General features: G+C 45.6%; 1 protein-coding gene across 4 annotated transcripts in view; it reads left to right on the plus strand.

Annotated features, from left to right (window-relative positions):
* Positions 1 to 25579, plus strand: part of TRIOBP (TRIO and F-actin binding protein) — a 996124-nt gene that overhangs the window by 637674 nt on the left and 332871 nt on the right. For all 4 annotated transcript variants that reach the window (XM_069653056.1, XM_069653053.1, XM_069653054.1 and 1 more), the window contains 3 exons: positions 6030 to 6086; positions 6260 to 6328; positions 6497 to 6586. In XM_069653056.1, coding sequence (XP_069509157.1) covers positions 6030 to 6086; positions 6260 to 6328; positions 6497 to 6586 — 216 coding nt within the window. The remainder of the gene's footprint in view (positions 1 to 6029; positions 6087 to 6259; positions 6329 to 6496; positions 6587 to 25579) is intronic.

The following is a 25579-nucleotide window of genomic DNA, read 5'->3' on the forward strand; positions in this document are numbered from 1 at the left end:
CCCGATTGTCGTAAACAGTAACAAGTCACCCTCTCTAACTCCACAAAAAAAGCCCAAGGCTCCATCAGGAATCTGAGGTCAAATTAACAAAAACTCTGACGAAGAATAAATCAAAGCCTGAGATTCAAAACAAGGCCCACCCTACTCCAACAAAGGAACTATTTATTTTCTCTTCATCAGTACAGGCCACATCGCCAAGGACCCTACTAAAGACACAATCTTCTGTGGGCAAAGCAAAAAGTGATCCGACATCTGTAAAGACAATTCAAAAACCACAAGAAAGGAACTGTACTCCATGCAGCCCTCTTCTGCTTCGATAGCGAAACAAGACTCACTTTGGCGGGAACCTCTCAAGTTAGAATCCTCCACCAATCTGGTTAAGATGAAACCAACAGCCCCTATGTTAGATGGGAGAAAAGTTCTAAAAGGAATTCGGAGGTCCCTGCCCTCTTTCTTTGGCAAAGCAGACCAAGACAAACAAAGGGCCTAGACGGGAGATGTCCTTGATTGGAAACGACGCAGTGAAGGACCCGCTAGACAGCAGTAAAAACTCGACTGAAGAAGCTGAAAGTGACCAAGACGAGAAACCCGAAGGAAAAAGTAAAGCACAATCGCCTATCTTACAATCTTCAGCCGGAGAACCTGAAAGCAAAAGAAAGATCTGGGACAAAGCCTCCCCAACATTCCTAACTCTGGACGCAAAACGATCAAAGACTTTGAGAAAGGTTATAAATAAACCTTATTCGACAATAAACAAATGGGCAGGAAATCAAACTAAGTTGGGCCAAGAAGGAAAAGGAGAGGCCAGCGTTTACACAGAGCTAGCTATGAGAATCGAAAAACATTCACCAGGTCTAGCTCCAGCTCGCTCAAGTCAGAGAAAATAATCCAGACACCAAAACAGCCATTTTGAGATGTCCAAGCCAGCCTAATCTGAGAAACCAAGAACTGGCGCTGACAGACAAGCGAAAAGAGCCTTCATGGCGAGAAACTGAAGATCTACCCATACTAGATCTTTCAAACTGGAAAGACTACTGGAAGAAGGACAAATTATCTTCAATAGGAAAACCATAATGTCATTGTTTCAAAGCATCTCCGATCTACATACAATAAATTCGGATGACATTGATATCATTGAATTTGCACGCACAAACTCTATGGACAGTGTATACCTAAACATCTCCTCACCAGCAGTTAAAAAAACGCTGAAGGGGCAACAGAAAAGTTGAAAATCTTAAGCTTTGAACAATCAGCAGCTCGATAGAAAAAGAGGAGCGAGGAATAGCAATACAAATTCCCTTAAGACCCTCTCGCCACACTATCACCAAATCTCTATATAAGAGACCGTTGGAGCTGGAAAAAGAGGCATAGGGCCAAGAATAAACCTCACCTGATCGACCACAGAAGTTTTAACTGGAGAAGCTCAAACAAAAATCATCATCGTACACCAGCCCGACTTGGCGCAAACAGGAGGGAGTGGCGATGGGCGAGAGACTCCAGACTTACAACATCTCGAAGACCAGCACCTGGGAGAAGAGAAAACGGAATGAACAAGAGCAACTCCAGAAATTTCCATCGGCATACACACGTTGAACGCAAAATGACTGCAGCCGGCTCGGCATCCACTGACTTGATTCTTCATTAGACGTGGAGCGTTTACCACACGGCCCCTTACCAGATTGGAATATTACCATCGACCAGGACCAAACGAGAAAGCAAAGTCTAGGAGCAAGAGACGAACTCTTGCAGAAGGGAAAAGAATCGGACCTAGTGAAGTGGTCCTGGCTAGCGGCAGCATTGGCGAATCATAGAAGACCCTAGCCATTAAAATCGCCCATCGTCCTGACAGCCAACAAACAAGGCGATGGGGCAAATCACAAAGAAAACCTACTAAAGATGGGTTCATGGAACACTCAGGGTTTCAATCATCTAACCTCGCAGAGTGATGTAAACTTAGGATCATTTGACCTTATATGTTTACAAGAAACCTGGCTTCTAAAACAACTGACCATAGACTGTTTCCAAATTGCCTTTTCTGCGGCAACAAAAATAAAAACGGGGCGACCAACCTTGGGGATTACTCTCAGCATTCCGCGCAGGAAGCGGGTTACACCTGGAAAGAGTCCTATGGGCTGACTTGTCCGTCATAGCAACTTTGGCATCGTGGACACCCAGCCCAACAGCCAAGGATGCTAGTATTTCTTATAATCAACATATATATTGGAGCCCTAAGGTGATAGCAGAGAGATCCTTGATGCAAAAGATCGATTCAATAATTGACGATTCTCCGGGCGCCACGACAATCGATCATATATGTGGCGACCTCAACATCACCTGTTCAAACCTGGGGACGGAAGGTAGTTTGAACGCCCTAACACTAAATGCAGGTCCAAATGGAGACCTCAACTCTCCAAACCCAGCGCGCAGAGGAGAAGCATGGTTGTCTTTCATGGACTCGAGATTTACACAACCTTCACTTTCTCAAGCCAGCAAATTAATTTCTGATTCCGACTTGGGAACAACCGGGTCGCATAAGCTTTCAATCACATCTACGTGTCTAAAGGACTCCTGGCAAGGATATCTGACTTTAGAGTGACGAGAATGCTCAACAGCGATCACAATTTACTTGCAGCTTCCTAAGCCCTGACAACTACCAGAAGAAAACAAATGGCAACTACAATCGAATCATCCAACCGTGGCAACAGATTGAGACTGATGACTGCTTCGATAAAAACTAACAGACCAATAAATACCTGTATCTAAAGCAGAACTGTGCCACAAAAACGGGTCCTGCGAAGATGGACTACTGTCCTCTGACGCCATATTACACGTCTTGTAATGACAAGGCCAAAAAAGGTCCACTACGATAAAAACCTACTTCTGACATCAAAGAAGAGACTACGTCAAAAGATAAGGAGAGCCAAAAGATACCCGACCACAGACAACAAGGAGATTGCAATATCGACTCAGAAGGCCTAGAAAAACTGGATCAAATCGTACAAAATACTACTTTACCAAGAAGATTCAGAGAAAATGCTATCGACTGTCGGCGGAAAACAAGCAAAGGCCTTCTGGTCACTAATAACTCCCACGCTCCAAACTATGCAAGACGCCCTACAAAACAACATTAGCGCAAAAGCATGGATGACCCACTTCGCAAACTTTCAAGTTAACATCCAAGTCTCGCGAAAACGACTCAAACCTTCCACAAAACCAATGGGATATGACAACGATTGATTTACAGAAAATTGGCAAGCTCAAAACTTCAAGAGCCCCGGGCCCTGACGGAATCTCCTACTTGGACTTGGAGGGCCCCAGGCTTCTCGGTTTTTCTTTAAGGAAATATTTGACACCTGCTTGCAGTCCCACTCGATTTCTGATTCTTGGAAAACAGCGAAGGTAGTGCCCATTAATAAAAAGTGAAAAGAAGAATCCAGTTAACTACAGGCCAACAGCCCTCCTCGACGTGGTGGGAAAACTGTTTGGCTCCTTCCTACTAGACCAATTTGTGGTCAAACTCGTCAGTCGAGATCCTTTTCAAGCGGGATTTGTACAGAACATGGGCACCGCGGCCAACATCCTACTTCTGAGTTCACTTAAGCCAAACTATTGGTAGGCAGCCCTAGGGACTGCCTGCTCTTCGTCGACTTAACACAGGCCTTTGACAAGGTACATCGTGGAAAACTATGGGCGAAGTTAAAAACCTGGAATTGCCCAGCTTCCACCCTGGATCCAATTGAAGAACTCCACACTGGAACATCAATGACATAAAAATGACAGACAGGGGTGTGAAGCAGGCAGTCCTCTAGCCCCAGCATTTTACAGCACATATTGGTGACTTTAAAGACTTGGAAACCTCAATCTGAGCTCTTCTGCCAAAGCTGGGGAAAGAACACGTCAGTAGGCTGCTGTATGCTGGGGAAAGAACACGTCAGTAGGCTGCTGTATGCTGACGACCACCTTCTCCTCGATCAGACCGCCATTGGCCCACAACGTAAACTGGGCGCCTTGCTTGTCTATTTACGAGAAAATGACCTGGAACGCCAGGAAGACAAAAATAATGATCCTTGAGAGGACCCGTAAAAGCAGAGAAAAAACTAGATGGCGTATTGCAGGAGAGAACCTCGAGAGTCGAACGCTTCCAATATCTGGAAGTCACAATAAACAATAGTCAAAGAATCAGCCATGCAAGAAACGCTCAAAAACAAGGACTCTCACCTCGCAAAATAAGATCGACAAAAAATGTGGTTGATTTTACACTGACGCCAGCAATAAACTTCTACAAATCAAAAGTAATCCACGGAGTAGAGGCCATGCCATCAATTTCAAGCGAGCTCTGGACAAAACTGGAGGGTCAACTCTGGAGGAAAGTTCTCAACCTGCCCTCCTCCACTCCTATGGCGTCAATAAGGAGAGAACTGACCCTGGTGTCCCTCAAAGGTACAGTGGAACTGAATGGGCTAATGCTGTTTAGAAAGATACGAGCCCCGACCCAAAAAATACACTAGATCATTTACGACGAGATGACCAACGGTAAAAATCCTATGCTGATTGACTGGGAAAAAAACAACTTGAACTTAGTCTTAAAAGAGTGGGATTGGATAGAACTCTCAGACACTGTGAAAAACTCTCCACTCGCCTCCCCGCTAACACGCAAAAAAATAAACCAACCCATGGCTTACTTGGTGAATTCTCCAACCAGAAGCTGAGATCAACTTTCTTGGGAGCCAGGTTGAATTTACTGAAAACCAACGAAATCCTGGGGTATAAGAGGCAGCTTTTCAGCGAACACTTGCCGTTTTTGTGGGCAAGGAGACACTGTGGAAACAATAAGGCATCTACTCCTATCAACAGCTTCACATGGGCCACCTTTTTTATAAACGCTTGTACATTAAATGAGGAGTACTGGTGGAACCACCTGATCAGTGGTTACTTGACAAAAGCCACCTTTGCAGTGGGCAGATTTTTATTTCTTTATTTTCAGAACATCGGTTTGGAACCAGAAAACATTGGCCCAACTTAGAAAACTTGAATCCTCTCACACTCTTCTGTTTTAAAGGTGATTGGAACAGCATGGACATATCTATCTAACCCACGACGTCCAATCTTGCGAAAAATTGTATTAAAAAAATTAAGCCAAGTAAATAAAAAATAAATAAAATTATATAAGTTTGTGGGTGGACTTTTGCCTAAGCATTTGAGAAACTGTTGCCTTTGGCAATGCTGGTTTAACATGCTTTTTCTTCACCACCGTAACTCGATTCCCCCTCCTTTGGCCCGTCTGCCGGCTGTCAGCACCGCAACCCGAGCCTTGATTGGCTGTCCCGGCAACCGACCCTTTCTTCGCCTCCCTGTGTGGAGTAGCGGACTGTGCGCTGTCTGCAAAGCTGCCTGAAAAGGCAACATAGATCCAGAACAGGGAACCCGCAGCAGCAGGCCAGGACCCTGCAGTGGTGGGTATAGAGCAGAAACCGCCTGCAGCCGTCATCCGCCGAGTTTTAGAGCAGAGTGCGAAAGGGAAGTACGACCGGGGGTAGTTATTTGAGGCACAACAGGTGCACTCGACTCCTCCCAACGGCGTTGGATATCATGGATGAAAGTGGCAGGAGAGCAGAGGACGCTGAAAGCCTCGCTCTCGCTCTCCTCGTTGATTGGTGGGTGTGCTTCTCCACAGAGGGTCACACACACTTCCCCAGGTGAGATGGGAGGCAGGTGGCGGGAGAGCGTTGGTTATATGCTGTAGTGATCTAGAGCCCACACACTTAACTTACCACATGTGGAATTGTAGGACGTTCTTTATGGTGTGTAGCAAGCCGAGCAAATACGAAACTTCAAATCGAGAAATGGTTTCACAATTACCCGCGCAATCAATGTCCGTCACCTCTCTGCCGTTTCCCCTCTCACTTCTAACGCCTCTAATGTTCTTCGCCCTCACATTTTTCTTCTGTCCATGTTACCCTTCTAGCATTCCCCACAATGTTTGTGGTAATGACGCTTTTTGTAAAATGTTACTTTTATTCTTTCCACAGCCCGATCTCTTGAACTTCAAGAAGGGTTGGATGTCCCTTCTGGACGAGCAGGGCGAGGTAAAGACTTTGTGTGATGTCCTTTTTATGACGTACTGCCACATTTATACGCCTTGGCTAGAGTTTGCATGTAAGGTGTTCCCTTGAAGTGATTTCAATGCAGTTTGTCGAAGGTGTTGTCTGCTTGGAAAATAATATATATATATTTTTAAACCTTTCTCGCCTCCCTGCAGTTTAAGAAGCACTGGTTCGTGTTGACTGATACCAGCCTACGCTATTACCGCGACTCCAATGCCGAAGAGGTGAGTGCGTTTAGTACACGCCCTCTTCGAGATAAGCCCCCTCTGCTTTGCTCGTAGTTTGCTACCATTACCCAGTGCGTGGATTGGCTGTATCGGTATAGCCACGTGTAACGTGTAGTGACACTTTTATGTCATGGTCCAGCTAATCATCTTCTGGTGTCTTTGCAGACAGATGACCTAGACGGGGAGATAGATTTGCGAGCATGCACCGAGGTACCAGAGTTTGCTGTGCAGCGCAACTATGGCTTCCAGATCCATGTAAGTAATGTATGTTGCACGTAATATTTCGGCCCCTCTGCTCTTGAAGACCTTGGCCAGCTTTGGCCTTCTTGCAATCTTTCCCAGTTCTTCCTTTTGGGTGTCTCCACCAATCAGAAGTGCCGTTTTTTAAAATGTAAATGTCATACTAAGAGTTTTGTTAAGGGTTTTTAAAACCATAAACAAGTAATTTGTATACTGCTTGCCATTGGATGCAGACTATAGTACTGGTATCTTTGTGGGGCTGGTGGTAATGTCTGGATACACCACTACTTGAAGTAATATAAATGGGGGTGAACGGTTTTAAGCTATTAACTAGGCATTAAAAAGTCACTGGCCACCTAAATTCTTCACATGCAGTTTCTTACCTGCTAAGTCAATTATCACTCGACAATTATATAGTTCCTTTCGCCGTTATCCAAAAAAGTGATGGAAGGTTTTGAATAAAATTGAACCACTGGCACTGCTCTGGGAAACCTTCCACACGACTGTTTTTTAGCCAGTCTGTGCCATTGCAAAAAGGGGTCGCGCCATATGCAATCAGTCGGGTATTACCACCAATGATGGCAGCCTAGCCCGAACTGCTATGCCAGGTCCCCTTTGCATGGACACACAAGGAACCCCACATATGTTTTGGCCTTGTTGGCCCTCAGTGAGGTGCAGCTTGGTTCCCTATGGCACAGCGAGCAAGGGACCCACATCTGGGCATACCCTCTCACACAGTGAGACAAACTAAACCAAAAAAGTGATGGGTGGAAGGTTTTGAATGAATCTGAACCACTGGCACTGCTCTGGGCAACCTTCCACACCACTGTTTTCCACTGTTTGGCAAATGTTCCTCCATCTTCCAGGCGTGCTTTGAACATTGAATTGCCCAATGGCAGACCTGGTTTAGTGATCTGCATAGTCTAATCACACACTTGATCTCACCTGGCATGACTTTTATTATTTTCTCAGCTGATAAAGCATGACTTTTTTTTTCTTGTATCAAACTCAGTTTTAATATGAATGTGACACGTCACCACGAATGTACACAAACCTGTGATTGAGACCTATATAAATAGCCTTAAACTTGCGTTGACGTCAATTTTACATTATGATGCCTGGTAACATTTCAAAACCTCAATCGGGGGATTGCATGGGAATATCACATTTAGTGGGGAAAAATGTGTTTATGGAAAAACATGCAACAATTCCTATGACCGACCTGAATTCTAGGAGCTGATCTAGTTAAAGATGTATATGGCAGCTATTGATACAGTGCTCCGTAATAGTGGGTTAGTCAGTTGCCAAGTGCTCCAAATTCTGGCAGGTAAAATATATGGGGCATATGGGTGATGAAGACACTACCCACTTCTTGTCAAGTTGAGAAACTGGAGTAAAACTCCTCCTGTCCTGCATCCACAGTTGGTACACGTATGTTAATTAACAATAACTTTCTATAAAGGTACAGGGATCGAAGGAGCAAGAAGCAGCTCCTGCCTATTGTGGTAAGTTCAAGCAGAGATCAGCTGGACACGTTCAGTTTTATTGTATCTACAGGGAATTGGTTGGAGTGAACGCCTATAGAAAGTATCTGGGTTTTCTACAAACAAGGTTTTCTAAGGATAAGTGTGCCAAGGATTGACTGAAGTAGGATTTTGAGGGTTGATATCTGCCCTCCCCACCTCATTTCTTCTAAATCATAACATTTCCTAATCTTAACCTTGCCCCTGCTGGGCCACCTTATTTTACAAGTAACACAGTAAATGAAGTGGCCAAAACAAAAGTCTTCATAATGCCATCTCTTTGGGCTACCATAAACCAATAACGCATGTCCCAAGTTTGGCCATCACGAGTTCTCAAAACATTTTCTTAAGACTGTCCCCATCTAATTTAGCAGAACAAAAAACTCTTCAGTTCGGTCTCCTTTAGGAGTTACTCAGTCTGGACTTCTGGTCTGGATTTCTTCCACCCTCCTCTTTTACCTCCTGGATTCCAGGGCAACTCCTGGGGTGGGGTTCTCGCTCCTGCTTCGTGGGATAGCTCCTCGACCTTGCAGCCACCAGATAAGACTACTCCTGAGTCTGTGTCGGGATTCTCTTCCTTTCTGCCATTTACCCAGCCCTTTTATGCACTTCGGACTGGGAAGGTGTGAGTAAGCCAGTCTCTGGTTACATTCATGGCTTGTCTGCCTCCCTTCTCGGTAATCAATTCAGTTTGAATTCTTTCTTTTTTTAAAATCTTAATTCACACATGTATAGCATATTTCTGATGTTTGTTCTGCTTAGAATGACATGCTGTGCATAGTCTGACATCCAGTGGTCACTGCGGAGTATTGCATTTTGTTTTTCGTAGTTGAAAAGGGGACGTCGACAAGGCGTGTCTGAAACACTATCCCTATAGTGACGTGCAGTGTACCCACAATCCCTCACGCGTCGAGGTCCCTCAGATTGTTTTTTTCCACCCAGATATTGGTCGCCATTACGCAGAGCTCCTCGAGAGAAATTGCAAGAACATTTACTTGACCCTTTGGTCGTTATTTAACATTACACATTAGAACCCTCCTTCGACGTCATAGCTGAGAAGCTGTTTCACCACCGAATAAGAACTCAACGGCGGTGACTTTGACGGAGGAGGTCCTTCGGCGCTGCCGAACACGTGGCCTGGCCTCGCCGGCCTAAGACAGTTGGGAGAGTGGGGTCGTGGGACATTTCTTTTTCTTTCTGAGAATGCCTTTCTCTTTACGCTCCCTTTCCTTCGGGGTCGTTGTCACGTTTAATTATATCCTCCGCTATGGAGAGGACTCTCTTTAGATTTTGCCCGCGCTGCAAGGGCAAATTCACTTGGAAAGACTAGCACAAACGGTGTAACGTTGCTTGCCCCTCGACCACAAAGAGGACGGCTGTGCGGCCTGTAAGCTTCTTAAGCCTAAGACTTTAAAGGACCGCAGGGGTCAAAATGTGGGCAGCCTACGCTATGTCTAGGTCTGATTCCTCACCCGCCACCGCCGAGTGTGACGAGGATAGTGATAACTCGACCTCCGCGTCGGAGGTCGTATACCCCTCTAGGGAGCGTTCCCGTTCCACGCCCTGCTTATGGGGATGAACACCCCGGCGACACGGACGAACACAGAAAACGCAAACACAAGCACACAACCCACAGCACGTCTTTGTCGAAGACAAAGACAGCCCTAGCGCCAACGGAGACGCCGGGCCTACCGGCGACCTCCGCCGACCGTAAGGGTCGCAAGCCCTCGCTGCGATTAGCGACTGGGCTACCTACAGACAAGGGCGCTACCACCAAAACAGGCGACGCGCCTCGTAAGAACACTATCGTTGCCGAAAAAGACTTGGCACCGCCCAGCACGGCGCCAGACGAACCCTCAACAGAGAAACTAATCGTCGAGAGCTTGGCGCGTATAGTTTCCAAGGACGGCCAGAAACGGACGGCGAGTGACATGCCGAAAACCGCTCACAAGGCAAGGGAAGCGCCGAGGATGCCGGAAGGAAGGCAGGGATCGCGCCCGCCGTCGAAAAAAGGCCCTAGCCTGCGAGAAGGTTTCTCAGAAGGCGAAGGGACCTTATCCTCGATGTTATGGGACAGACCTAGATGGATGGATGGATGGAGGCAGAGCGACCTCCTTTTTCGCCTCCAGACCATTCTGGTTTACCATACTGGACTGTTGAGAGATTCCAGTCATGCATGGACAAGATGGACAGATTTATGTCCACTCCTGAAAATAAGACACCTGAGACTAAGGGAGGCGCTTCAGGAGGACCCTAGGGCTAAATATCCTAGATTATTTAACCCCCTTCAAGAGGACATGAATACTTATGACCTCGCTGAGGAAGACCTCACTTTCAGGTAGATGAGTTCTTAAATAGTGAAGACCAACAAAAAACCTAGGAACAGAAGGAGGTTTTGAGGAAAACACTGACATGGGTGGGGGGGGGCTTCGAGGAAGACCCAGATGAAGGTGGTTCACAGCCCTGGCAGTCGCCAACAGAGTCTACAGACCCTGACATCTTAAACCTTCCCTCTCCTCAGACCACACCGGTCAGGAATCCATCACCAATAGATGATCAACCCACCTTCAGTGCACTACTTCGAAAGGCTGCAGCGCATTTCGAGATTGAGACTGGCGAAATTACCCCTAATATTGATTTTGTGGAAAAGTTAATTAAAATAAAACCTCCCACTAGCCAAACCATTCCCCTCCTCACCTCAGTTAAGAGACTAATTACTCCATCGCTGTCCACACCTGCACTGGTAAGAGGAGTCAATCCCAGAATTGAAAATATGGTTTACCACCTCTCAGTCAGACCCATTATACATTAGGGGGTCACTCAATTCCGGACTTCTTGGTGGCAACTACCACAAGGAAAAGAGCGGGGGTTCCGCTGTTAACCAGCGAAGCACCTCCAGACAAGGAAGGAAAAAAGCTCTATGCCCTGGATAAGAGAATTACAGCCCCGGCATCTTTTTCAACCAGGATTGCCAATAATACACTACTGGCAAGTTATGCTGATGCCCAATGGGGAAAATTACTGCAAGACCTCGAGGAAGTTCCTGAGCTCTTAAGAACTCGCTTATTGGCCACAGTAACAGACGGAACTCTGGTTAACCAGAGCATCATTAAAAACACTCTTGATGCTGCAGAAACGGCTGGCCGTTCCTTAGTACAGGGAATTCTTCTGAAGCGTCATGTCTGGGTCCGCAATTCCGGTTTTAAGCTAGAAACACAAGCGTCGCTCATTAACAAACCAATAGAGGAGTCTAACCTCTTTGGGAAGGCAGTGGATGACGCACTGGAGACTGCAAAGAAAGAGTTCGACACTCTCAAGACCTTAAGGCCTCCCGAAAAGCGAGGATTTGGCAACAGATGCTTTTTCGAGGGCAATGCCAACAACAGTACACTTCAGGCAACTGGTCCTCTACTCGGGGAACCAGTGGCCAGTACACGCAAAGAGGACAGCGCTGTGGCAAGGGCAGAGGTTGGGGCCCCACTCCCAGAGGCTCCCCGGCTACCAACACCAAATGACCCGAAGATCCGGGTCCCCTCCCATGCATCACCGGTCGGGGGCCGGTTAACATCTTTCCTACCAGCATGGGAGGGAATAACATCAGACCGATGGGTATTGTCAACTATAGCCCACGGGTACTGTATAGAATTCAGTCGGTCCCCCAAGTACAGACCTCCAAGGGGACAACGCCTGTCATCGGAACACCTCGCCATTCTTCAAGAAGAGGAATTACTGCTACTAAAAAGAGCAATAGCGGTTGTGCCTCTATCACAGGTAACAGAAGGTATTTATTCAGTATACTTCCTTGTACCCAAAAAGGACTTAACCATGCGCCCTCTACTAGATCAGCGCCCAGCGAACACATTTGTTAGACCTCAAACCTTTCGCATGGTGACCCTACAGGAGGTAATCTCCCTACTTTCGCAGGGAGATTACATGACAACACTGGACATGAAAGATGCATACTTTCATATTTTAATGTTGCCAGCGCACAGAAAATTCCTCGGGTTCATGATAGAGGGCAAACACTACCAGTTCAGAGTGCTACCCTTCGGCATAGCGTCAGCGCTGAGGGTATTCACGAAAGTACTAGCAGTAACAGCGGCCCACCTGCGCAGGTTGTCCATCCCAGTATACCCTTACCTCGACGATTGGCTCATAACGGGATTCTTAAGAAACATGCTTCTCAAATACCCAAAAGACTGTAGACCTTTTGTTCCAACTGGGCTTCTCCATCAACGAGAAGTCCAGCCTAGACCCCAGCCAGATCAAACAATTCCTAGGGGCTCTAATTCGAACAAAGGACGGCCTCGTCTTCCCATCCAAGGAGAGGGTCCAAAATGTGTTTCAGATCCCTCAATATGTGGCCGGTCGAGAGGTGACAGTGCGCAAAGCAATGCGTTTGCTAGGAATGATGGCATCATGTATATATTTGGTACCTCGCGCGCGACTGCGCCCAATGCAAGAGTGGCTCAACAGCCCGTGGTGTCAGGCCAGCGGTCAATGGGACGATCTAGTGGTGGTCTCGCAGGCCTTGGTTCTCTCGCTACGGTGGTGGTCGAAGGAAAACCTTGTAATAGGGAAACCATTCGCCACCCCTGCAGTGGAGGCCACTCTAACCACAGACGCATCCCTTACAGAATGGGGGGCTCACCTTTCCCATCAGCCTGCACACAGAGTTTGGACTCCGAGCATAGCGTCCCAACACATAAACTTGCTGGAACTGTTAGCGGTCTTCAAAGCACTGAAGGCTTTTCAGGCACACCTGCAAGGGAAGACTGTGATGGTCCTCACAGACAGCACTACAGCCATGTACTATCTGAACAAGCAAGGGGGGGGCACTCCCTCTCCAGGACTGTCCAAGCTGTCCCAGAACATCTGGAAGTGGGCTCTCAAACACATGTTCGTGTTGTCACAACATGTACCAGGGGAACTTGATCTGCTAGGAGACGAACTCAGCAGAGACTTCCCTCTGCCCGCAGAGTACGAATGGCGGTTACAAGAAGACCTCGTCTTCGACGTCCTCACACAATGGGGATTCACAGAAATAGATCTGTTCGCAACTCTGGAGAACTCCCAATGCCAAGATTACGCCTCCAGGTACCCCCAGAACCAATCCATGGGGAACGGTCTGTCGATACCATGGTCAGGGAAATTTGTTTATGCTCCCCCCCCCCCCCCCCCCTACCCCCAACTCCCCTTCTCAACAAGAGCGTGCACAAGATGCACCAGGAACCGGTTAGCATGATACTAGTGGCCTCTATGTGGACCCGGCAGCCATCGTTCGCTCACTTGATGGAAATGTCTATCTCCTCCAGTGAAACTTCCCTGCCCGTACAACATACTGTCGCAGGACAAGAGCAGAACACTACACCCATGCCCACAGACCCTGAACTAAGCAGCCTGGCTCCTGAGGTCATAGAATTTGGACATTTACAACTCCCTCAAAGATGCATGGACATCCTTAAGGAGGCTAGAAAACCTAACACTTGTTACTGCTATTCCAGCAAATGGAAAAGATTTGTCATCTGGTGTAGGGATAAGGACATCAACCCAGTTGACTGATCTCCCACACAGATTGTTCTTTACTCTTTACCTGACTCACTTATTAAGAGTCAGGTCTGGTCTTTAATTCCATTAAAGTTCATCTAGCTGCACTTTCCGCATACACCACTTCTCAACACAAAGTTTCATGGTGGAAAGTCCCAGTTATTAAGGCCTTCATGGAGGGGAGTAAAGAGAATACACCCTCCTATAGCTAACCCAGCTCCCGGATGGGACCTAAATGTTGTACTTACCAGGCTTATGGGCTCACCCTTGGAACCCATGCACAAAGCATCCCTTAAGAACCTCACTCTTGAAACTGCTTTCTTAATAGCTATCACCTCCATTAGGAGAGCGAGTGAACTACAAGCGCTCTCTATACTAGACTCCTTTGTAACAGTTCACAAAGATAAGGTGGTTCTAAGCACACATCCTAGGTTTGCACCAAAATTAATTTCTAAATTCCATGTCAACCAATCAATAGAACTACCAACGTTCTTTCAGAACCCTTCAAGTTTAGGAGAAAAGAGCCTACATACACTAGATGTACGCAGGGCTGTCATGTTTTACATGGAAAGAACTAGACCTCTGAGAAAGGCTAATCAGTTCTTTCTCTCGGTGCCAGCAGGAAGAGAAGGAGATGCAGTTTCAAAATCCACTATATCTAGATGGATTGTACAATGCATCACTCTGTTTCTCTCTTGCTAAGAGAGAACTACCCTTCAAGCCAAGAGCACATTCTACTCGAGGCACTGGGGCTTCCATAGCATTCATTGCAAATGTCCCTCTGGAGTCCATTTGCAAAGCGGCGACTTGGAGTTCTGTACACACCTGTACAAAACACTGTCTAGATGCCCACTCTAGATCTGATTCCCAGTTGTGGCAAGCAGTGTTAAGACATCTTTTTTCTACTGTTCCTTCTCACAACCCACCAACTCCGGGTACTGCTCGCTAGTCTATGCACAGCATGTGATTCTAAGCAGATTAACAAACATCAGAAGACATGCATAATTTACCGTAATAGCATTTCTGATGATTGTATCTGCTTAGATTCACATGCGCCCACCCTTCCTCCCCGCTCGGATGGAAGGAACATAGACATCCTTACCTTTCTCTCTCTCTTCTGTACTCGCTCACATCTGATGGGCTCCGTTAGGGCAGAAAAAAATACAGAGGGACCTCGACGCGTGAGGGATTGTGGGTACACTGCATGTCACTAAGGATAGTGTTTCAGACACACCTTGTCGACGTCCCCTTTTCGACTACGAAAAACAAAATGCAATACTCCGCAGTGACCACTGGATGTCGGACTATGCACAGCATGTGAATCTAAGCAGATACAACCATCAGAAATGCTTTTACGATAAGTAATGGATTGTCATACAATCTCTTCCAGAACACACTTGGTACATAATAGCAAAGCATCCCCTTAGTTATCTTGCATCGTTATTCAATCATTGCGTCATCTTCATCAGGTCGTTGCGTCATCTTCCCAAGGGCGTTCAACCTACCGGCGCCTTGAGACCATACCAGTGGTACATAAGGCACTATATAAATGCAAAGTAACATAACATCAATTCTGTCCATAAGGTACTCTTTATATCTACCCCAAATGTTCCTTGGCTGCATTGCAGCATGCATTAGTTCTATATATGTTTCTTCATTATCGTTTGCCCATGGCATATCTTTATCCCTGTCACTTTTGGTGGGTGGGTTCTAGATTTTTCCCTCTCAGAAGTATAGCCCTTTTAGCTAGTAGTAACCCAAGGTTAAGTAGTTTACGCCACAAGGGATTCATTGTCCCCGTGGCCCCAAGTAGGCATATCGTAGGTGATTTTCAATAGGATGGTCTGCCATTTCGTCCAATGCATCACATACATTTTCCCCAATATTCTCTCCGGCTTGGGCAAGACCAAAACATATGTAGGGTATCGGCACCTTCACTCTCGCATCTGGGACAGGAACCGCCGCTGTCTGGTACATGCGTCGTAGCTTAACTGGGGTGTAATGTAGTCTATGTACAATCTTGTAGTGTATAAGCTTATACCGCGAGTGGCATGACATATATTTAGTCAGACTGCATATTCGTACCCAATGCTCGTCGGTGATCGTGTCCCAGATCCACTTCCCACATTGCCATCGCTCTGAACTATTGGGGGCGGGGGGCCATGATTACCAGCTTGTATAGTGTCAAAGCCGTTATTTTAGCTGTCCCTGTTAACCTATACCCCGACCGTGGATGTAGCGTTGGTTCTGCCGGGAGCGTTTCCCACACCTGTGTGACGGCAGATCTCATGCGCATGTAGTGCATTTTCTGTTTTGGCATGTCCCCCACTTTCTCCTTTCTTTTGTCCCACATTATACATTTCTTATCAGGGTACATGTCTCCGAATTGATACCTCTGGCCCCCCAGTGTGAAGTAATCTCTGTATCCAGTGAGGGGGCTATATAATGTACACCCCAAATTGGCATGTTTGGATGGTACAATACTGTTGACTCTTGCAATTCTGGCCCAGGCCGTGCATGTAACAAGCGCCGGGTCTGTGGTGTTGTAGCGTTTGGGGCGTGCCACTGCTAATGTGTGGAGCAACTAATTTGGTTTCTGAACTAGGTCGGTCACCCTTGTGTGGGTAGGGTCAAGATACGCAGTCGCCCATTGTGCCACATAGTGGGCCTGTGTCGCTAGATAGTCAATCTCAAACTCTGCCAACCCCTCTTCCCCCTGAGAGTATTGGTCAGTGAGCACCTGCATTCCCAGCCTCGCTTGTCCAGTCCATACCAGTGAGGTACATGTGCCCCTAATCTTCGAGACCAATACTCTACCCGGCCATATCGGGACAGTACTGAACAAATAGAATCATTTTGGTAGAATGATCATTTTGATGAGGGCGATCTTACCCATCAAGGATATCGGTAGGGATTGACAATGCTTCATTTTAACACAGAGGGCGTTTGCTAAAGCTTCATAGTTCAGTGTGCGGGACAACTGCGCTGTTCTGGCGACGTACACCCCTAGATATTTAATGTGGACCGGGCTCCAGAGGAGTCCATGGAGTTCAGTAGGTCGGGTGGTTGCGTCTGTTAGGGGGAGATTTCAGACTTGTTGTTCAATTTCAGGCCAGATACCTCCCCAAGTGTTTGGACTGCTACTAAAACCCTACCCAGATTGCATTTGGGATTCTTCAAATATAATAGTAGGTCATCGGCAAACAGTGTTATGATCTCCACCCTGCCTGCCAACTGTAAACCGAGTTTGCTATATCTCGACCTCGGTAGGCCTGCTAATGGTTCTACAACCAGTGCGAAGAGCGGACAGCGACAGCCCTGCCGCGTCCCTCCCTGCAGCTCCAACACCACAGAGTACCGTTGACTTTTATTCTAGCGTAGGGGTGGGTTTACAGGATCTTAACCCACTTTATAAATTTATCGCCGAACCCATAATTTCTTAGGACTCCAAATAGAAACGGCCAGTAGACCGTATCAAAGGCTTTTTGCATATCTAATGCATTCGCCACCCCTTGTAGTTCTTTCGGAACCGCCGACAACACATTGTAGCAGCGCCATATATTTGTCGCTGTGGATCTGCCTGTTGCGAAGCCCGCTTGGTCCTCGTGGACCATATAAGGCATTAAAGGCGTCAGCCGTGTTGCCAGAATCTTAGCAAAGATCTTAGCATCAGTGTTTATCAGCGATGGTGGTCTATACGAGCCGGGAAGGGGTGTGGGGGGGGGGGGGTTCCCTGGTTTAAGCAGCAGGGTAATTACAGGTTCTCTGGTGGTCTTTAGGTCACCCTTTTCTTGTACTTCTATCCAGACGGCATGTAATTTGGGGGCAAGGAGCCCAGCAAACTCATGGTAAAATTCGGCTCCTAGGCCGTCCAGGACCTTGCCATTGGGCATTGTTTTAATGGCCTCGAGTATCTCTGCTACTATTATCGGGGCTTCAAGCGCGTTCCTTGCATTAGACGAGGTTGAATTCTTAATTGCCTCATTATCTTAGCCCAAGCTGTGCATTCATGATTTGATGCTGAAACATTAAAATTGGGAGCAAGTCTTTAAAGGTGTTATTAGCACTCTGCGCTATTTGGATTTCAGACCCTCTAGCGGGAAATGGGTCTATGGCAGGATGCAGAGGTCTTGGGATCATTCTGGGATTTGAGTTTCTTTTTTTTTCATTGTTTTTCTTTTCAGATGGCGTGAGCCATTGGTTTCTTCCGCAGTGGTGCTTAGCTCACCGATTTTTAATTTTTTAAAATATAAAAATGTAAATTTCATCACAGCTTGGCTGTTCTAGTCCTGGAGCTGGTTGTAGTGAGCCTCGGGCATTCTGGTTGCAATTAACCAAATTCTGCAGGTCTTTACCCTTCCATTATTGGATTTGGTCTAACCCCTTGCCATGGGGATTTGGTCTATCCTCTTGCCTTGAAGTCAAATGACTGGATCCTCCCAGTTTTTTAATTTTTTTTTTTTTATATGAAGGCCTTCTTGGGGATGGGGTCCGCCGTGTCTCATAGGGGAAAAGTGAGCCGCCTGAATCCCGGTCCTACCAACTCATGTCTAGTGGTCACCTGCCCAGTGTATGGGGATACGCTGTTCTGATATCTCACCACACGATCAGTCCTTACCCAGCAAGCGGGGGCGAAGCGTGGGGAACAAGGGGATAATTAATAAGGTTGCGTATAACATCCACATGAGATTCGACCCGTAACGTTTTGAACATTGCAAATGTAATAGCAAGCAATCTCTATCTGTTTACCCTTTAAATGTCTTCTCGTGAGTCCTCATACTCTTTATAAACACTAAAGTAACAAGCTGTCTTATTTTTTTTTTTAAAAGGGTTTATATAAAGGAGGAACAATGCTCTTTTAATCACAAAAGAAAATACAGTAGATAAGAAATCAGATTTGACGGGAAGCAGTGAGCTTCTTACAATGGGGTGAATTTGAGGGGCATTCTGACCAGGTTGTGGACGTGAGTAAATGGAACGGTCACCGGAGACGATACACAAGAAATATAATGTATAGGTATGTTTTTGTATGGCAGGGGGAAAAAATTCAAGTTGCAAGCTACACGCTAGCAAAAAGGTCACACTCCACCGCAATACTATACATACATACAGACATTGCACCATTTCTTACTCTACAAGTCAATTCTAGCCAACGGCTAGTGACCAGTGCACATTTTACAACCTGCTGTATGGCACCATTTGGCCTGGGAAGTCAAAAGTAGCTGTTGTCTATCAAGCTGACCAAGCTCTTATGGGCTACATCAAGAGCAAAGTCATTCCCATCAATTTGGAACCCTGTGGTAACACACTGCTCTACAGTAAAGTTACTTTGACTGAGCAGTTCACAAACCCTAAAACTGAAGACCTTCCTTGGATGCGATTTCTGCAGGCTCGGTTTTGTAACTTTATCCGGTAAGCAATGAAAGCGCCATAAATAAAGCCCAATATGAGTCCTACCATAATCTTGAATGTCTTAGCTGGTGGATAAGTTGTGCCCTCATTTGAGCAGTTACCTATTTTCAGTCTTCTCATGTCAATAGCTTGCTGAAGCCATGACAGAGAGCCCTGGCACATACAGTACCACAAGTGCCTACGGGTACGAAGCTCTGCAAAAGATGAAAGCAACGAATCACTAGAACCAAAATCCCCAGTGCTTGAAAATTTGGTTAGAACTTCGCTATTAAGCAAACTGGCATGATTGCACATAGTGTCAATATGCCTTTCAACAAGTGTCAATAGCAGAAATACTTTGGACCACAGACGCACGTTCAAATATTGCTGTGCATCCTGCTAGTGGGCTTTTAATTGGCAATGAGGTAAATGTGTGTTGTGGTGGGTTACAACCCTGTAACTCTTTTTATTTTTTTTTATTTTTCTTTTTTGGTTCAAAATATATTTTATTAGCATTTTACATCGAACAGTCCTCGGCGGTGTATACTGCTGCAGTCCTAAAATAACTGCCATACAGATTGAACCAGATATTCTCCCCCCCCCTTCTCAACTGCCCAACCATATTGCCCCTCCCCGTTACACTCAAACTATCAACTATAGTCTAAATATGTAGGTCAATCTGGTACTATGCTTTCTTGAGTCATTGGCATTCGTTAATTCCCTCCTTTTTTAAAAATGTATTCCATCTACCCTTTTTAATTTGTTTAAAAAAAAAGTTTAAAACCAATATGTGGAGGGGTAATGCCCAAAAAAAAAAAACGAATGGCAAAATGAGGGTGAAAAGATCGAAGTTATTTCATCACATTTTTTACGAGATTTTTTTCACCTTTTAAAAAAAATTAAACTTGGGAGTGCAGGGCGGGACCCCAACCCTGCATTATTTAGAACAAAAGTGCAAAAACCCCACTTTTTTTTCCTTCTGCAATTCGATCAAAAGTCATTTCGGACTGTCTTTTCACATAGATCCATGGGGAGGAACTATTTGTTGCGAAGACATTCCAGCAGTTTAATGTAATATTTTCATAGCTCACGATAGTTCAAATAAGGTGTGGGATGGCATCAAGCCACAAATGGAGTACCTTTAATAGCAAATCCAGAGAGCAAACAAAACCTCTGTACTCTAAACAAATGAATGTGGCCGGTCCCGCTAGAATTCCCCCAACCTGCTGAGGTACTAATTAGACGGAGGATCTGCCATGCAGGGAGTGCATCCCTTCAGTTGGCATGCCCTCTACGCCAAGACTATGCTCACCCATGGCTGCTTATAATCATTATCCTAAATGGAAAAACCTGTTTCAAGCCCCAAGCCTTTCATAAGCCATCATCCTTTGAGAATTGTTACACAACTATCGCAGTGACCATGCAGAAGTGCCTGGTAGGCATTGTACACAACTAAATTGCTTTCATTTATAATAAGAGTACCAAACGATGTCTGCTTGAAGGACCTGATACCAACTGAAGTGATGTACATCAGAATATGCATTGTTTGGCACATACTGTTTCCTCATATCTAATTTGCTTAGTTTTCATTGCCATTTTATGGATACTTTATCATTTGGGCTGCCATCCCCTCATTTCTTGCACGAGGTTGCTTGCGTTGACAGTGGTTTAAAGCACATGTAAATATTGCCATTTTATGTGGTTTAAATTTTTAATAGATCCAGCTATTAAAACTCACTTGTAAGGCAGTGTGCAGTCATGATTATATATTCGGTGCTATAGAATAAAGGGATAGGAACCTTGTACTCTATGGAAAGTGAGCCAGGTCATCTACAATAGATGGAGTATGTTTGTTAAGAGCAGTCATGGACATTGATTTTCAGTTGGCATGCGATCCTCTCCCTTTGGTACATGGGAGTAACCACATGGAGTTGTTTCAGTGAGGAGCTGGTGCTTTCTTTTTTTGCGCGTAGAGCTTGAAGGGTAGTTTTTGCATCCACAAGTTTAAGAACTTGTACACGTTGCTTGTACTTTGATCTAACTGTTTTGGTATTTTCCAGCTTTTTTTCCAGCACCCTGGTAATCTCCTTTTTTGTAAGCTCTCTTCAATGACTTTTTCCACCTTCAAAGAATCTTAGTTGTCAGGTGGCAAGCAGTTGTCCTGGCCCAGTAAGGAATCTGGAAGGTTTGTTTAATTCAGGCATGCACATTGGCAAGCCATACTGCATTGCATGAGTACGTTTTGCTTGTTCTTACTTGCCTATTGTGATTGGTGTGGCAAATTAGTTCTGCTTCTCAATACTAAAGACAGGTGACCTCATTTATCCCCCCCGCCCCCAAATATACAACCATGCATAGAGGCAAGAACTCCATGCTAAATTCTATATTTAATCTAGTGGTTAAATGGTTATTTATATAGCTCTTTTGGCAAAGCGCTGTGCATAGAACATATTTATCATAATTACCACCAAACTAAAGTCGGTACTCCTTATCGACCTCGAAAGGATGAAAGGCTGAGTTTGACGTGCCGGGATTTGAACCTGCAACCTACAGATCCCGCACAGATTGCAGCAACAAGTGCTCAACCGGCTGATCTATTTTATTGGCTAACATACTTCAGAGGTTGGTTAACTGAATATCGACTGAGGTATAATAATCGCAGTACCTAGACGTATGACGAGCCATTCATGAAGCGCTACGTAAAGTTAAATACCTATCTGGATTATCACAGGGACAGGTTTTGCTGAGTTTCTATTTCAATTACCAATGTAACTTTTGTTTGTTTTTGAACAGTGCTTGCACTTCCTTGAGAGTCAGGTTTTGGATGTTTTAATTGTACTCCTGAAGATTTGAGAGGCTAGAACACCTGTGATCAGTGTAACGACAATCACTCACCCTTGAGCAAAGAATCTGCTGCCACTAGCTATTTATAGTAATGTACCCCATTGACTGCAAGGTTGAATGGATGAAAACTAAACTGTGCATATTCATCATTTTACACACTGTTTTTATAATTGGAGTGTAAATGAAATTAAGTAAAAATGATCTGCCTCTGCATGATTATGCACACAGCACCGCAGCTTTGAAAAATACAATTGTGCAATACTGGTTTGCTTTCACTGGGAAAAAAGCATAACTTGTTAAAATATGAATTCTCAATTGCAACTTAGTTTTCCATCTTATTAGTTATACAATCCTGAAATTCTAGGAAAACCTGCACAGTGCTTCTCAAGCTGAATGGAAAGAAACCATTCCTTTTATCACAGTGTGCAGTTCATTTTTTTTTAAAGGCTTCAGAGAAATACAATCTGTTTCAGAGGTGGCTTGCAATTCCATCCATGTAGATAAGCATCAAAAGAAACCTTTTAGTTTTTGTCAAGTAACCTGACCTTTGCACTGCCCTCTGCTCTAAACCTGTGTGTAAATGTACCCAGGAAAAAATAAAGCTGTCGTGTTTGCAAGATTTTCATGTGAAAAAATAAATAAAAAAATAAAAATAAAACAACCCCAAAAAAACAGATAACCACCTTATCTGGAGGCCTGGTCATAGCTACTAGAGATTGCAGATTATTTGGCCTAGTTACCATTGGCTTTTCTCTGGAAGTGCAAGTTAAATCTTATGTACGGATACCTACATACAGTTACCCACAACGAGTACACCTCACACCATTGACCAACCCTGGATCAACTATGACCCCGGTGGACCCAAAAGAAAAGCAATCTGCCTTCGCTGGAGTGGGACCCACCAGCCAGGAGTGAAAACTAGGGCAAACCCGGTCCTGGAAGACCGAGGAACCCCACCAAGCAGATTGAAAGCTTGAAGAGTTAAAGGGGGCAGCCAGCCAGCTAGCAGTAAACAGTCCCACTGGGGAGCGAATGGTGGAGGTCTCCTGACAGCCCAGACTTGCAGAGGCAGCATGGTGGGGTTTTGCTAGATTTCTAGGCCCTTGGCAGCTTCCTTCTCCAGGGCATTTGGGAAGACTGCAGTGAAGCGACCCCTCCCCCCTTCCCCCCACCCCCATAAACCTTCCCAGCATGGGGATCCCAGCTTAGCCAGTGAGGACGAGGTGGCGGAGGGATAAGGGGGATCGAATGAGGTCAGCCCAGCAATGAATTTGGCAGCCTTTAATGGAAACTGGAGCACAGAGAAAGGACAGTCTTTATGGCCGTCTTACCCTTCAATTTCAAGCAGCTTCATGGCAATATCCTCCAGCAGGTAAGTAAATCTACAGAAGTCCTGCAGAATTGAGCCATGGTCAGATGGAACTGAATGCTCACAGGCTTGGCTACGCCAATCACACACTGGCATTCATACAAAGGTTTTCACAACAAGCTGATGTGCTGGCCTTAAGTCACTGAAAACACAGGTCCACCCACACCGTATATGTATTTCCTGTCTGAGTGGAGACTGGTGTCAACCTGTCCCGTCCGCTGGTGAGATTGTAGGTCTGCATACAGTGAGCACATGTTTGCGTAAATGCAATTTCTTTGGGCTATTAGGTGGTGCTTTAGTGCCAACTCAACTATTGTTTTGGAGTGCAGGTGGGGTGAAATGGCATATGAGGGACACAAAGCATGTGTGCGTTTGGCAATTTGCCCACCTATTGACTGGCCATGCTAATACCCATCTCCATTCCCACCCAGTTCTTGTCCCTCCCCACCCAAAACACTGCCTCATGGGGACTCGTTGCGCTCACCTTACCATCAAAATTTGCATGTTGAAATGCCTGCTAGCGTTTTCTCAAAGCAGTCTTCTGAGAGTTAATGACATAATTGGAGTTGTAAACATTCTACTGGTGTAATAAAAAATGCCTTGAGCAGGTCTGCCTTCAGCCACTCGTCAATAAGCACTATGTGGCCTTCACTGAAGTCCTGTTAAGAAGAAGCATTGGCAAAGCCAACCGTTTTGGCTTGTCTGCAAGTATTCGACATTTGCCAGGCACTGCTATTATAAGACCAGGTATTTTCACCATTCTGTACGTGCTACCATCACTAGGCAGTTAATACCACTGTCAGTGCCTGGCAAGTCCCTTTTCCACGCGAAAGCCCAAACCCCATTTCCAATGCTTGTTAGCTCTGCGTTGTTCCCCTAAACAATGGGATGGCACAAATAAAATTGCAAAGAGGAGAACTTAAAAAATAAAATAAATACATTAGTACCCCAATAGCTACCAAAAAATTACGGTCTGCTGCACATCTGGTGAAGCCAAAACTAAATGGCAATTGACACCAGCTTACTTTCAAACCAATGTACAGTTACAATCGGCTTATACATAATCTAAACTAACATGGGCTGCTAGAAATTGTTGTGCAGAATGTGAAACACCACAAAGGTGCAACTATTGCAGCTAATCTGTAGATCGTGTTGGTGATTCATTTGCCCAACATGTTTTGTTCCTCTATGTTCAGAACTTCATCAGGGGCTTGTTACTTTCCTAAAACCTTTGTACTTCCTGTACGTACTGGGGTTATCCACATATTCTCTGCCCTTTTGTTCGGGCAGATCCTTATTGCTCTGTGCTTCTAAGAGCATTACAATTTATAGCCCCCAACCCCGTGGCGGGGGGGGGGCATTTAGAGTGAGGGTTCTTAACTTTCTCCTATACGAAATCAGGGAAATTGAATGATGGCCCTTTAAATTTCTTTAATGATCCTCCTTTTTCATAACTAACTGCTGAGAAGGAAGTTTGGTATATGTACAGTACTACAGGGCCACAGTGCAACAACTGTAATGGAAGTCCATCCCGAAGATGTATGCGACCTTGTGCCAAAATGTTCACCAAAGTTTCACAGTTTTGTGAGATGCAGAAAGTTAGTGGAGGGCTAATGTGGTCCAAGGGTAGAGGACAAGTTAACTTGGCTAATAAGTGTCCCCCACTTTTTCAATGCTTGTGTGAGCAATGGCAAATCCTACATTTAAAAAAAAGGGAGTTAAGGTTTCAGGTAAGTACCGTTACAGCTGAACCCCTGTACTACGATTCTTCTTGGGACTTGGCAGGTCTTCAAAATAGGGTCCACAGTCGTTTTTTCCCGCTTTCAGCTCTGGTCCTTGATGCCCAGGGGTCGCAGGTTCAAGCACTTCACTCAGCGACAAATGCTGGTTCAACGTCTTCAAGATGGATAATGCAAAAGAGCTCGATGCAGGGCCCCCTGAGCTCAGCACAGTACTGCAGGCAGAAAAGCTGTGTTGGATGACCGCTAACGATATACGGCAATGCAGGGGGACACACTTGTCACGGTCAGACTTCACTGCGTATCTCTGGTCCCCTTAATGCTGGAACCACATTTGGCAGAGATGTGTCCTGTGGCGCAAGCTGTCGTTTCCCCCCAAAGTTCTACGCCTCAACGTGGAACGGCAATGTCTGCAGAACGATAGCCCAAACTCTGAGCTCGGAATCCTTTGGGTGATCAAGGGGCACTTTGAGGGCTCTTCTTCGCAGGACTCAGAGCTGAGAACAAGAATGGATATTACCTCAAATTCAAGGGTCGAAGCTACATCGCAGGACTTCTGGAGATCACCTACAAGACGGGGCTGTTCCAGGACAGC

The sequence above is a fragment of the Ambystoma mexicanum genome, chromosome 3q, assembly GCF_040938575.1.
Source record: "Ambystoma mexicanum isolate Mex_15411 chromosome 3q, UKY_AmexF1_1, whole genome shotgun sequence".
Taxonomy (NCBI): domain Eukaryota; kingdom Metazoa; phylum Chordata; class Amphibia; order Caudata; family Ambystomatidae; genus Ambystoma; species Ambystoma mexicanum.